The sequence below is a fragment of the Lithobates pipiens genome, unplaced genomic scaffold (assembly GCF_037356315.1).
Source record: "Lithobates pipiens isolate NorthernLeopardFrog02 unplaced genomic scaffold, aLitPip1_a1.2 Scaffold_28, whole genome shotgun sequence".
NCBI classification, from domain to species: domain Eukaryota; kingdom Metazoa; phylum Chordata; class Amphibia; order Anura; family Ranidae; genus Lithobates; species Lithobates pipiens.
Window position 1 is genome coordinate 229,557,761 of NW_027507789.1, and position 14,779 is coordinate 229,572,539.

The window sequence follows — 14,779 nt, forward strand, 5'->3', positions numbered from 1 at the left end:
CTCAGTATCTGTTCTTACACTGGGTGTAAGTCTCGGTATCTGTTCTTACACTGGGTGTAAGTCTCGGTATCTGTTCTTACACTGGGTGTAAGTCTCGGTATCTGTTCTTACACTGGGTGTAAGTCTCAGTATCTGTTCTTACACTGGGTGTAAGTCTCAGTATCTGTTCCTACACTGGGTGTAAGTCTCGGTATTTGTTCTTACACTGGGTGTAAGTCTCGGTATCTGTTCTTACACTGGGTGTAAGTCTCGGTATCTGTTCTTACACTGGGTGTGAGTCTCGGTATTTGTTCCTACACTGGGTGTGAGTCTCGGTATTTGTTCCTACACTGGGTGTGAGTCTCGGTATCTGTTCTTACACTGGGTGTAATTCTCAGTATCTGTTCCTACACTGGGTGTAAGTCTCAGTATCTGTTCTTACACTGGGTGTGAGTCTCAGTATTTGTTCTTACACTGGGTGTGAGTCTCAGTATCTGTTCCTACACTGGGTGTAAGTCTCGGTATCTGTTTTACACTGGGTGTAAGTCTCGGTATCTGTTCTTACACTGGGTGTAAGTCTCGGTATCTGTTCCTACACTGGGTGTAAGTCTCGGTATCTGTTCCTACACTGGGTGTAAGTCTCGGTATCTGTTCCTACACTGGGTGTAAGTCTCGGTATCTGTTCCTACACTGGGTGTAAGTCTCGGTATCTGTTCCTACACTGGGTGTAAGTCTCGGTATCTGTTCCTACACTGGGTGTAAGTCTCGGTATCTGTTCCTACACTGGGTGTAAGTCTCGGTATCTGTTCTTACACTGGGTGTAAGTCTCGGTATCTGTTCCTACACTGGGTGTAAGTCTCGGTATCTGTTCTTACACTGGGTGTAAGTCTCGGTATCTGTTCTTACACTGGGTGTAAGTCTCGGTATCTGTTCTTACACTGGGTGTAAGTCTCGGTATCTGTTCCTACACTGGGTGTATGGGATCCTGTACAGATATAAACCAGATGGACACAGAAATCCAGTTACTGGCGGATAATGAAGTGCAGTTGATGTGGAATTAGTAGAGAATTGAATGATGTCGGTGTCAGTGAAGTTGTATTATTGGCCTCTTTCTTAACAGAAGGTCGGCTATGTAGAAAGGAGGGGCCGCCATTGGTGGGAAGGTGTGGAATCTCTTGTGATCGATCGGTGGGAAGGTGTGGGATCTCTTGTGATCGATCGGTGGGAAGGTGTGGGATCTCTTGTGATCGATCGGTGGGAAGGTGTGGGATCTCTTGTGATCGATCGGTGGGAAGGTGTGGAATCTCTTGTGACCGATCAGTGGGAAGGTGCGGCATCTCCTGTGACTGATCGGTGGGAAGGTGTGGGATCTCCTGTGATCGATCGGTGGGAAGGTGTGGAATCTCTTGTGACCGATCAGTGGGAAGGTGCGGCATCTCCTGTGACCGATCGGTGGGAAGGTGTGGAATCTCTTGTGATCGATCGGTGGGAAGGTGTGGGGTCTCTTGTGACCGATCGGTGGGAAGGTGTGGAATCTCTTGTGATCGATCGGTGGGAAGGTGTGGAATCTCTTGTGATCGATCGGTGGGAAGGTGTGGAATCTCTTGTGATCGATCGGTGGGAAGGTGTGGAATCTCTTGTGACCGATCAGTGGGAAGGTGTGGGATCTCCTGTGATCGATCGGTGGGAAGGTGTGGAATCTCTTGTGACCGATCGGTGGGAAGGTGTGGCATCTCCTGTGACCGATCGGTGGGAAGGTGTGGGGTCTCTTGTGATCGATCGGTGGGAAGGTGTGGGATCTCCTGTGACTGATCGGTGGGAAGGTGTGGGATCTCCTGTGACCGATCGGTGGGAAGGTGTGGGGTCTCTTGTGACCGATCGGTGGGAAGGTGTGGGATCTCCTGTGATCGATCGGTGGGAAGGTGTGGGATCTCTTGTGACTGATCGGTGGGAAGGTGTGGGATCTCTTGTGACTGATCGGTGGGAAGGTGTGGGATCTCCTGTGACTGATCGGTGGGAAGGTGTGGGATCTCCTGTGACCGATCGGTGGGAAGGTGTGGGGTCTCTTGTGACCGATCGGTGGGAAGGTGTGGGATCTCCTGTGATCGATCGGTGGGAAGGTGTGGGATCTCTTGTGACTGATCGGTGGGAAGGTGTGGGATCTCCTGTGACCGATCGGTGGGAAGGTGTGGGGTCTCTTGTGACCGATCGGTGGGAAGGTGTGGGATCTCCTGTGATCGATCGGTGGGAAGGTGTGGGATCTCTTGTGACTGATCGGTGGGAAGGTGTGGGATCTCTTGTGACCGATCAGTGGGAAGGTGTGGGGTCTCTTGTGACTGATCGGTGGGAAGGTGTGGAATCTCTTGTGACTGATCGGTGGGAAGGTGTGGGATCTCCTGTGACCGATCGGTGGGAAGGTGTGGGATCTCTTGTGATCGATCGGTGGGAAGGTGTGGGATCTCCTGTGACTGATCGGTGGGAAGGTGTGGGATCTCCTGTGACCGATCGGTGGGAAGGTGTGGAATCTCTTGTGACCGATCGGTGGGAAGGTGTGGGATCTCTTGTGACTGATCGGTGGGAAGGTGTGGAATCTCTTGTGATCGATCGGTGGGAAGGTGTGGGATCTCTTGTGACCGATCGGTGGGAAGGTGTGGGATCTCTTGTGACTGATCGGTGGGAAGGTGTGGAATCTCTTGTGATCGATCGGTGGGAAGGTGTGGAATCTCTTGTGACTGATCGGTGGGAAGGTGTGGGATCTCTTGTGACTGATCGGTGGGAAGGTGTGGAATCTCTTGTGATCGATCGGTGGGAAGGTGTGGAATCTCTTGTGACTGATCGGTGGGAAGGTGTGGGATCTCTTGTGATCGATCGGTGGGAAGGTGTGGAATCTCTTGTGACTGATCGGTGGGAAGGTGTGGGATCTCTTGTGACTGATCGGTGGGAAGGTGTGGAATCTCTTGTGATCGATCGGTGGGAAGGTGTGGAATCTCTTGTGACTGATCGGTGGGAAGGTGTGGGATCTCTTGTGATCGATCGGTGGGAAGGTGTGGAATCTCTTGTGACTGATCGGTGGGAAGGTGTGGGATCTCTTGTGACTGATCGGTGGGAAGGTGTGGGATCTCTTGTGACTGATCGGTGGGAAGGTGTGGGATCTCTTGTGACCGATCGGTGGGAAGGTGTGGGATCTCCTGTGACCGATCGGTGGGAAGGTGTGGGATCTCTTGTGACCGATCGGTGGGAAGGTGTGGGATCTCCTGTGACCGATCGGTGGGAAGGTGTGGGATCTCTTGTGATCGATCGCTGGGAAGGTGTGGAGCTGTAGCCTGGTCTCATTGTGGGACATTCTGCAGTGAGCTTGTTTCCTGTGTCTGTGTAACTGCATTATCATTTTGAAATATGTCTGAGGGTGTCAGTGGTGTGTGGGGGGGGGGGGCTTGCAAGGTCAACCTTTGGGGACATTCATCTTTCAGTGGGCCTTACAGAGGTGGCACAATATTTGGGGGTTCCCCCGGGATACCCCTTATGTATAAGAGCTAAGAGATGAAGAACGGATGGACTCCGCTGTAGCGGCTGCATGGGGTCAAGGACAAGGTAGCTGACTGGAGTTATGGTGGAGATCCCTGGATCCGAATGGACTGAAAAGGAAGTGTGGCGGCTGGTGGGGAAGGCAGTGCCAGAGCAAGGGGCATATCTCTTTGATATGAAAGCCGAGTTCAGCCTAGAATGCACCCATGCCTTTCTGAAATGGAAGGTGGCCATATCAGCCTGCTTTCAGAAGGACGTTGAGTTTGGTAGAAGGGGCCGAGGCTCACGTAATACCATTGCTGCTGGTTGGGGATCTGGAGGAGAATGGTTTACAGGTCAGGTCGATAAGCCCAGTGTCAGTGGAAGCGGATATACCTGCAACCAGTTTGCCACCTGCCTCCTTTTATACTCATATGAGCAAGCTGGTTGGAGAAGAATAGTACAGTTTCGGTCAACCAGGGACACTGGAAGCTTCAGTTCTTCTCAGGGCAGATTTAAACCCCCTGCTGGAGAGTTTGAAAAGTGGTGAAAAGAAAGAGAAAGAGACTAAGTCCGAGTCTTAGGGGTCCAGCAGCTGAAGTGATTTGTAGCCCGCTGATGTGGAAACAAGACTTCTTGGCTATGAACTACATTAAAGTGGATGTAAACCCTTACAACCCACTTTGGCCTACAGGTGAGCCTAGATTAAGGCCTAGATCAGTGATGGCGAACCTCGGCACCCCAGATGTTTTGGAACTACATTTCCCATTATGCTCCACTACACTGCAGAGTGCAAGAGCATCATGGGAAATGTAGTTCCAAAACATCTGGAGTGCCGAGGTTCGCCATCACTGGCCTAGATTAAGGCTTACCTGTAGGTCCAAGAAATATCTCCTGAACTTACACAGTTTAGGAGATATTTGCCGAAAGACCGGCACCGCTGTCTACGGCACATGCGCCATAGACATCGGCGCGCAGGCGCACGGAGCGCGGCATCGTTAACGCCAAATATGACGCGTGTGTCGGCTCCCGTGCGCATGCGCGGGAGTGGCGTAATCACGGCTTCGCCAAATGACAGGAGCAGCGAGGCCCCACCGAGAAGATGGATGCGCCGGACTACAGGGGACAGAGGTGACTTTGCTGGCTCCTGCGTCAGGTAAGTGACACATAATGGACTACTATGCGATGTGATGCGATGCGATGTGATGCATAGTAGTCCATTATACTTTGCCTTTGCAGGGAATGAAAGAGGAAGTAACACTCATCAGGATTTACTTCCTCTTTAAAGCTCTGTATGTTGTGTTTGGCAGAGTGGAAAAGCTCCCAGATCTGATGGACAAGTTCAAACACACCCGTCAATGTAAAGGTGAGAGACTCCTTGACTATATTATCCGAGTGGATGATATTCTACATAAGATCATCCTGAAGAAAGGGATTGATCCCTGTGATGCTGACAAAGTTTGTTTGGAACTAATTCTGCAGGGTGCTAGACCTAATCACCCAATTGTACTGAGACGGCCACTTAGGGGAACACAAGTGGTCCCTACCTACCCCGAGCTGATGAAAGAAGTAAGGGAGGAAGACGCCTTGCTAGATGAAAAGAATTGAGGATCCAAAGAGCTGCCAAAGCTTAATCCCCAAGACAGAGAAGGTGTCAGCCGGGACGATTCAGGGGGAAAAGCGTGTTCTTGAGGAGGATCGCGACATGGAGACTGAGGTGGACGAATATTTTACCCTCTGATTATTAAGGCTGTCAGTGAGGCAGTCCCAGTTAAGTTGCTAACTCAAGTCTTCCAGGTTCAGGACAAGATGAAACAGACCCCACTGTGAGCAATGGAGGCTCAGGCACACATTCAAATGACTCAGCCCAATCTAAGAAAGTGCTTTTGTTGTGGAGCTCAAGGCATTTTCGAGCCCAGTACCCTCAGAAGAAGACTGAACCAGATCTTACGGCTGAGGTACTGAAAGTCTTACAGAAACTTGTCTTTACTCTTTGCGGGAAACTTCAAGGAGGTCTCAGTGAAGGAAACAGCCGAGAACCGAAGCAAAGCCCAGAACCAGCCAAGAACCGAAGCAAAGCCCAGAACCAGCCGAGAACCGAAGCAAAGCCCAGAACCAGCCCAGAACCGAAGCAAAGCCCAGAACCAGCCGAGAACCGAAGCAAAGCCCAGAACCAGCCGAGAACCGAAGCAAAGCCCAGAACCAGCCGAGAACCGAAGCAAAGCCCAGAACCAGCCGAGAACCGAAGCAAAGCCCAGAACCAGCCGAGAACCGAAGCAAAGCCCAGAACCAGCCGAGAACCGAAGCAAAGCCCAGAACCAGCCGAGAACCGAAGCAAAGCCCAGAACCAGCCGAGAACCGAAGCAAGGCTCAGAACCAGCCGAGAACCGAAGCATGGCCCAGAACCAGTCGAGAACCGAAGCAAAGCCCAGAACCAGCCGAGAACCTGAAGCAAAGCCCAGAACCAGCCGAGAACCGAAGCAAAGCCCAGAACCAGCCGAGAACCGAAGCAAAGCCCAGAACCAGCCCAGAACCGAAGCAAAGCCCAGAACCAGCCGAGAACCGAAGCAAAACCCAGAACCAGCCGAGAACCGAAGCAAAGCCCAGAACCAGCCGAGAACCCGAAGCAAAGCCCAGAACCCATAGCAAAGCCCAGAACCAGCCGAGAACCGAAGCAAAGCCCAGAACCAGCCGAGAACCGAAGCAAAGCCCAGAACCAGCCGAGAACCGAAGCAAGGCTCAGAACCAGCCGAGAACCGAAGCAAGGCCCAGAACCAGCCGAGAACCGAAGCAAAGCCCAGAATCAGCCGAGAACCTGAAGCAAAGCCCAGAACCAGCCGAGAACCGAAGCAAAGCCCAGAACCAGCCGAGAACCGAAGCAAAGCCCAGAACCAGCCCAGAACCGAAGCAAAGCCCAGAACCAGCCGAGAACCGAAGCAAAACCCAGAACCAGCCGAGAACCGAAGCAAAGCCCAGAACCAGCCGAGAACCCGAAGCAAAGCCCAGAACCCATAGCAAAGCCCAGAACCAGCCGAGAACCGAAGCAAAGCCCAGAACCAGCCGAGAACCGAAGCAAAGCCCAGAACCAGCCGAGAACCGAAGCAAAGCCCAGAACCAGCCGAGAACCCGAAGCAAAGCCCAGAACCAGCCCAGAACCGAACCAAAGCCCAGAACCAGCCAAGAACCGAAGCAAAGCCCAGAACCAGCCGAGAACCCGAAGCAAAGCCCAGAACCCATAGCAAAGCCCAGAACCAGCCGAGAACCGAAGCAAAGCCCAGAACCAGCCGAGAACCGAAGCAAAGCCCAGAACCAGCCGAGAACCGAAGCAAAGCCCAGAACCAGCCGAGAACCCGAAGCAAAGCCCAGAACCAGCCCAGAACCGAACCAAAGCCCAGAACCAGCCAAGAACCGAAGCAAGGCCCAAAGCTCCAAACGTGGAAAGAATGGGAAGACCAGATCAAGGCGCAAGCAGAAGAACTCAGGGCGTGTGACTACACTTCCATGCAAACCAGATAGTAGGCCATCTAAGTTGGGACAAAGGGCCCAGAGAGTCGATGCTTCGCCATATCCCAAGGTCACTATTAGGTCCTTTCAGCAGCTGGCGAGGAGAGAAGGGAACGTAGCTCACTCTAGACAGCAAGCTAACCTGCCATAAAGGCTTGTAGGCCCATCTCCCATAGTGCCAGTGCCAGTGAAGAGTACACCAGAGCCTTACTGGACACCAGAACACAAGTGACACTGCTATACAGAGGTCTCTATAACAAGCACTTGTAGCATATTCCCTGTGTAAGCTGTAAGAGTTGGAGATTTAGGGAATCGGGTCTGAGAAATTCCCCTACGAGGGATACATCCCAATAAGGATCCCCTTTGGGCGGTCAGTAGGAGGGAGGATGGAAACCTGAAGGGAACATGCTGGCCCTTGTGTGTCCCTGGCCCCCAGGGGCTGGATGAAACCCGATGCTGATACAGTGACTCGGTGAGGAGGCTACCGGTTCCATTGGCTGAAAGGGAAGATTCTGCACCAAGCCTTTAAGCGAGTGGTCCAAGAACAGAGCCCCCCATCTGAAGGGGCGAGGAGACAATGGAGGCTGGAAGCGAGAGACAAGGTGTTGCAGCCAGGAGAATAGTCTGTATGAAGGCCACTGTCAAGTTGACTTGGGATTAGCCAGGCTCCTTTGTTGTCACGGAGACGGATTCCCAACCAAGTGATGTAGAGATGGAATTGGCTCCAGAGATAGTAAATGAAGGTTTCGGTTGCAGGAGGATAGACGATTCCGGGTAGGAGCCAGGCGGGTACCTCTCCGGCAGCAGCCTGCTGAGCTGAAGAAGTCTGGAGTCATTTGGGGGTCCAGGAGCCCTTATCCTTCCCCTATTGTTTGTGTGATGGCACAGTTACCAACATTGTAAAAAAAAATTCGGGACACTTTTTTGGCAGTAGGCGGAGTTGTGTTATAATTAAGGGGCGGGGCATGCGGTTATAGGTGTGGCATAAAAGGTTAAAATGCAGCCCGCTGCTAAATATGGGCGGGGTTTACGCAAATAGTGGGTGTGGCTTACATTGGGCGTGGCTCAAAGGGGTGTGTTTAGTGTCTGAGATGAATGCAGGATGGAGAGGGAAAGGGGGGGAGGGTGGAGGGACAGCAGCCCCCCGATCCTACACCACAATAGCAATATGTGTGTTTTCCAGAGTTTGACAATCAGCAGATAAAGATACTCCACATACCTGGTGTTGGCGCTTCAATCATCCCGGCGCCATGATTGTTATGGTGTCAGGATGATTGAAGAGCATTATTTCTATTATTACATTGTAATATGAAATCATTCAACTCACCATAATGCAGAATCAGTGAGAGCCCTGAGCGTGTCACTACCCACGTTGCCTGCCACCAGATGCCATCAGGTGCCCCCAGCAGAGCCCCTCCTTACATCAGGTGCCCCATCAGAGGTACCTTCCTCACATCTGTGTCCATCAGCGGAGCCCCTCCTTACATCTGGCGTCCCTCTGACATCCAGACTGGCCCCTCTGACATCCAGACTCACTGGCCCCCCCGACATCCAGACTCACTGGCCCCCCCGACATCCAGACTCACTGGCCCCCCGACATCCAGACTCACTGGCCCCCCGACATCCAGACTCACTGGCCCCCCCGACATCCAGACTCACTGGCCCCCCGACATCCAGACTCTGACTGGCGCCCCCGACATCCAGACTCACTGGCACCCTCGACATCCAGACTCACTGGCCCCCCCGACATCCAGACTCACTGGCCCCCCGACATCCAGACTCACTGGCCCCCCGACATCCAGACTCACTGGCCCCCCCGACATCCAGACTCACTGGCCCCCCGACATCCAGACTCTGACTGGCGCCCCCGACATCCAGACTCACTGGCCCCCTCGACATCCAGACTCACTGGCGCCCACGACATCCAGACTCTGACTGGCGCCCACAACATCCAGACTCTGACTGGCGCCCCCGACATCCAGACTCACTGGCCCCCCCGACATCAAGACTCACTGGCCCCCCCGACATCAAGACTCACTGGTCCCCAACATCCACAGACTGGCCCCCAACATCCACAGACTGGCCCCGACATCTCCAGACTGGCCCCCGACATCTCCAGACTGGCCCCCGACATCTCCAGACTGGCCCCCGACATCTCCAGACTGGCCCCCGACATCCACAGACTGGCCCCGACATCCACAGACTGGCCTTCGACATCCACAGACTGACCCCCGACATCTCCAGACTGGCCCCCGACATCCACAGACTGGCCCCCAACATCTCCAGACTGGCCCCCGACATCTCCAGACTGGCCCCCGACATCCACAGACTGGCCCCCGACATCTCCAGACTGGCCCCCGACATCTCCAGACTGGCCCCCGACATCTCCAGACTGGCCCCCAACATACACAGACTGGCCCCCAACATACACAGACTGGCCCCCAACATACACAGACTGGCCCCCAACATACACAGACTGGCCCCCGACATCTCCAGACTGGCCCCCGACATCTCCAGACTGGCCCCCGACATCCACAGACAGGCCCCCGACATCCAGACTTTCCCCCGACATACACAGACTGGCCCCTGACATACACAGACTGGCCCCTGACATGATCCAGACTGGCCCCCGACATCCAGACTTTCCCCCGACATACACAGACTGGCCCCTGACATACACAGACTGGCCCCTGACATGATCCAGACTGGCCCCCGACATACACAGACTCTGGCCCCCGACATGATCCAGACTCTGGCCCCGAGACGCGGCACGCAGCCGCGGACCTCTAGCAGCTGGCGGCGAAAAACTGGGAATTTGTATTTCCCGGGACAAACCGAATTTCCCAGGACATTTCCCGGGACAAAATAAATTCGGGAACAAATGTACTAATCCCGGGAATGTCCCCGGAAATTCGGGACCGTTGGCAACTATGGAATGGAATCCCATGGAAGCAGAACTTGTACAAACCCTGATAATGAAACCACCGAGCTTTCCTTCCCTGAATTGGATGCATTTAAGCCATTTTTGGAGCCCCTTGGTCCCACCAGTACCAAAAATCCAGATATAGACTCTAAGGCTGTGCTTGGAGGCTCCTCGCCTATCCAAGGCGAGGCATAAACTCTCTCAAGAGATGAACCTATGATGTCTTGGCAGAAAATTCATATGAATGGATGCCTACCAAGACCCCACTACCGTCCATGGGGGGGGGGGGGGGGTGACCTTGACTCACCCTCGGACACTACTGGGTGGGCCATGGCAATAACCCTGTCCTATCAACAGACTGTGAATTAACTGAAGGTGTATATAAATGGTTCCAACAAAATTCTGAGCCCCCCTCCCCCCATAAATATGCCACTGAACCCCCCTCCCCTCCCCCATAAATACTCCACTGAACCCCCCTCCCCCCATAAATAATCCACTAACACCCCCTCCCCCCCATGTAGGTGTGCATCTGAGGACTGTCCTGTGCAGGAATATAGACAGCCAGCACTGGCGACATCTAGTGGTCATTCCTAAATCCTGCACTTAGTCTATACAACAAAAGATAGATCACAGGATAATAGTGACATCTAGTGGTGCCTTGTGCTATTGCGCTCACAGTGTCAGACTTGTACAGGATCATCTATGGCAGTCATGGAGGTCCAACACAGCATCAGAAATGAGACATTATTATTATACAGGATTTATATAACGCCAACAGTTTGTGCAGTGCTTTACAACACGGGGCAGACAGTACGCTCACATACAGGAGGGGTCAGAGGGCGCTGATCATTGGAGCTTAAAAACAAATGATACACAATTGATATTTTCCATAAAGCCTGCACTGGAGGGGGATGGGCCATTTCTGAGATCACAATTTACAAGTAATATTGTAGAAGATACATATATATATATATATACACATCATATACTGGAAATGGGAGAATTGGCAGAGGATTGGAGAGTGTTCTGGGCAGACTCACCTGGTAGTAGTATTCGGAATACGGTGCCTGGTATGGGGGGGGCTTCACCCCAGTCACCCCGTTCACCCCCAGAACTCCTCTCAGCAGCTGGTTACACCCTGAGAGAGAACAGAGCATCTCATCACCCATCCAGGAGACAATAATACGAGCCCCCCCTCCCCCCAGACATAGGTGGGATTTAATATAAAAGACACATATAAAGGACACATATAAAAGACACATATAAAGGACACATATAAAGGACACATAACATATAAAGGAGGGCAGCTCCGTGTTTATAAATGTAAGCAGATTGGTATCAGCATGGTGTAATCTTCTGTACAGCAGAGCTCAGACGGGGAGAAGGAGGGGCAGCACTAGTAGTCAATTAGATGTTCTGCTCTGGCCCTGTCATTGTGCAGTCAGCAGGTTGGGGGAGGGAAGAGGACATATATATATTTTTATATGTTATGTGTCCTTTATATGTGTCTTTTATATGTCTTCTTGAAAAAAAAAGTCACGTGACCTGTGACGTAGGAGCCAGTGACGATGAACAGTGTGGCTGTTGCCAGCACGAGATTAGCGGTGTTTGTATATTGCGCGATGACGTGTATCTCTGTTCTCATTGCACGAGCCGTCCGCAGGGGCGGAGCTTATTGCTAATTTGACATCTCAGCACACTATGAAGATCTCCTATATTATTGGCGTTCCTTTCAGAGACGGATGACTTCGTTTGATTTAATGAGTTGAAATTGTTTAAAGTGGAAGTTATAACAGAAGACAGGAGACTTTATACCATGTGGGAGTATATATATATATATATGAGCCGGACCGGTCACAAATTATTGGTGGGATTGGAGTCATTCTATTTATATATCATTTATTGTTTGCTCTGTCCATCCAGTGCGTTTTTTTCCATATGTTTCCGTTTCGGAGCACGCTGATTGGAGCACGCTGATTGGAGCACGCTGATTGGAGCACGCTGATTGGAGTACACTTTATGTATTAATTACGCTCAGTAGCGCTTTACATTATTGTGTTCTATCAATTGATTTTGATGTTATTTATAGTAATAATACTTCTGAGATGAGCCGCTGGATGGGGGTTGTGGGATTGGATTAATGACTTTGTTTACTTCTCATCCATTCTTGGCTCATTAGACGCAGCGCTGGGTCTGTGTTTTCACTTCTGGAGCAGCTGATGGGATTTCACCTCATTGATTGATCAATAACCTTATTAAGCACATAGAGATTTCATATTGCAATAGAATAATCCATTTGATAGTACTGAGCACACAGCGCCTTTGTAAGAATTTGGTCCCAGAGTACAATATTATTTGTTAAACACGGAGCAATTTATTTAGTAACTTGGTACATTGTGGCCACCTTGTTTACATAACACAACTGGCGTTTCTGCTACATTGTTTACATCATATTACTGATGCACTGAGTGAGAAGCTAATTATAGAGCAGCATTTATTATTTATAGTGCCGGAACACCTATAAGTATGTCTGCAGCTTAATTATTTCCAGATTTCTTAGTCAATTGATTTTCAATAATCATTTTTGCGCTTTTGTATTTTGTTATCACGTCCTTTATATGTGTCCTTTACATGTGTCCTTTACATGTGTCCTTTATATGTGTCCTTTACATGTGTCCTTTACATGTGTCCTTTACATGTGTCCTTTACATGTGCCCTTTATATGTGTCCTTTATATGTGTCCTTTACATGTGCCCTTTATATGTGTCCTTTATATGTGTCCTTTACATGTGTCCTTTACATGTGCCCTTTATATGTGTCCTTTATATGTGTCCTTTACATGTGCCCTTTATATGTGTCCTTTATATGTGTCCTTTATATGTGTCCTTTATATGTGTCCTTTATATGTGCCCTTTATATGTGTCCTTTATATGTGTCCTTTATATGTGTCCTTTCCTTTATATGTGTCCTTTATATGTGTCCTTTCCTTTATATGTGTCCTTTATATGTGTCCTTTCCTTTATATGTGTCCTTTATATGTGTCCTTTCCTTTATATGTGTCCTTTATATGTGTCCTTTATATGTGTCCTTTATATGTGCCTGGAGTCCAGCTTAAGAATTGGCACTGGAAGGTGAAATGAAGTTCATGTTGTTGCTCTCAGAGGTGTGCAGTCCCGTGCCCTGTTTCCTATCCCATGTCGTGTCCCGTGCCCTGTGTCCTATCCCATGTCCCGGGTCCTGTCCCGTGCCCTGTGTCCTATCCCATGTCGTGTCCCGTGCCCTGTGTCCTATCCCATGTCGTGTCCCGTGCCCTGTGTCCTATCCCATGTCCCGGGTCCTGTCCCGTGCCCTGTGTCCTATCCCATGTCGTGTCCCGTGCCCTGTGTCCTATCCCATGTCGTGTCCCATGCCCTGTGTCCTATCCCATGTCCCAGGTTCTGTCCCGTGCCCTGTGTCCTATCCCATGTCCTGTCCCGTGCCCTGTGTCCTATCCCATGTCGTGTCCCGTGCCCTGTGTCCTATCCCATGTCCCGGGTCCTGTCCCGTGCCCTGTGTCCTATCCCATGTCGTGTCCCGTGCCCTGTGTCCTATCCCATGTCGTGTCCCGTGCCCTGTGTCCTATCCCATGTCGTGTCCCATGCCCTGTGCCCTATCCCATGTCCCAGGTTCTGTCCCGTGCCCTGTGTCCTATCCCATGTCCTGTCCCGTGCCCTGTGTCCTATCCCATGTCGTGTCCCGTGCCCTGTGTCCTATCCCATGTCGTGTCCCGTGCCCTGTGTCCTATCCCATGTCGTGTCCCGTGCCCTGTGTCCTATCCCATGTCGTGTCCCATGCCCTGTGTCCTATCCCATGTCCCATGTCCTGTCCCATGTCGTGTCCCATGCCCTGTGTCCTATCCCATGTCCCATGTCCTGTCCCATGTCGTGTCCCGTGCCCTGTGTCCTATCCCATGTTGTGTCCCGTGCCCTATCCCATGTCCCATGTTGTGTCCTGTGGCCTATCCTGTGTCCTGTCCCATGTCCTGTGCCCTATCCCATGTCCCATGTCCTGTCCCATGTCGTGTCCTGTGTCCTGTCCTGTGTCCCATGTCCTCTGTCCCGTGTCCTCATAGCCCTTGTACACACAGTCAGATTATCCGACAACACGGTCCAATCGGACATTTAGAGACATCACTAACCTGTCTGCACCTTTATTAGGATTTTTGCTCCTGTAATGCTTTTTCAGCAGCCAGCTGTTGTGGAACTAGAAGTCCCATGAGGCATTGCAGGGCAGGGCAGACTTCCAGAAGCATGATGGGAAGACTGACAGTTGCGCCCAGAGGCATGATGGGATTTGTAGCGCCCCCCCAGCTTGCGCACATTTTGCATCTCTCTGAAGTGATGAAGGTAAAGGACCCGCCCCTGCCATGGCCCCGCCCACACCCACCATAACGATCCAATATAAAGAATATGATTGGATGAACCACACAAAGGCCTTTTTTGGCTTCTATTTCCCTATATATTGTTTTTCCAGAGTAATATAGAGGAGGGGTGGAGGGTTGAATGCAGCGCACTGATCGTAGTGACATAGAGCAGACCATATAAGAGGGGTGACTGAGGCTGCACCGGGAATCTGGTCTCAAAAGAGGGACTCCCCCCCCCCAAATCAGGGACAGCTGGGAACTATGGGGGGGGGGGGGGCGTTCATGTCAGGGTGGCAGGGGATGTTTCAGGATGGAGAGCGGGGGAAAGGGCTAATTATTATGTCATTTGCCAGCCCCTTCCTTTTCTAAATGAACACAGTGATCACACTCACTCACTGTGTCCATTCATAGCTGAAGAATAGTAAATTGTGATTACTATGCTTCAGTTTGTGAATAAACAGGAAACG

General features: G+C 51.4%; 1 protein-coding gene across 2 annotated transcripts in view; it reads right to left on the bottom strand.

The window, feature by feature from the left end:
- Nucleotides 1-14,779, bottom strand: part of RAB11FIP4 (RAB11 family interacting protein 4) — a 106,459-nt gene that overhangs the window by 71,842 nt on the left and 19,838 nt on the right. For both annotated transcript variants that reach the window (XM_077460683.1, XM_077460682.1), the window contains exon 3: nucleotides 10,951-11,048. In XM_077460683.1, coding sequence (XP_077316809.1) covers nucleotides 10,951-11,048 — 98 coding nt within the window. The remainder of the gene's footprint in view (nucleotides 1-10,950; nucleotides 11,049-14,779) is intronic.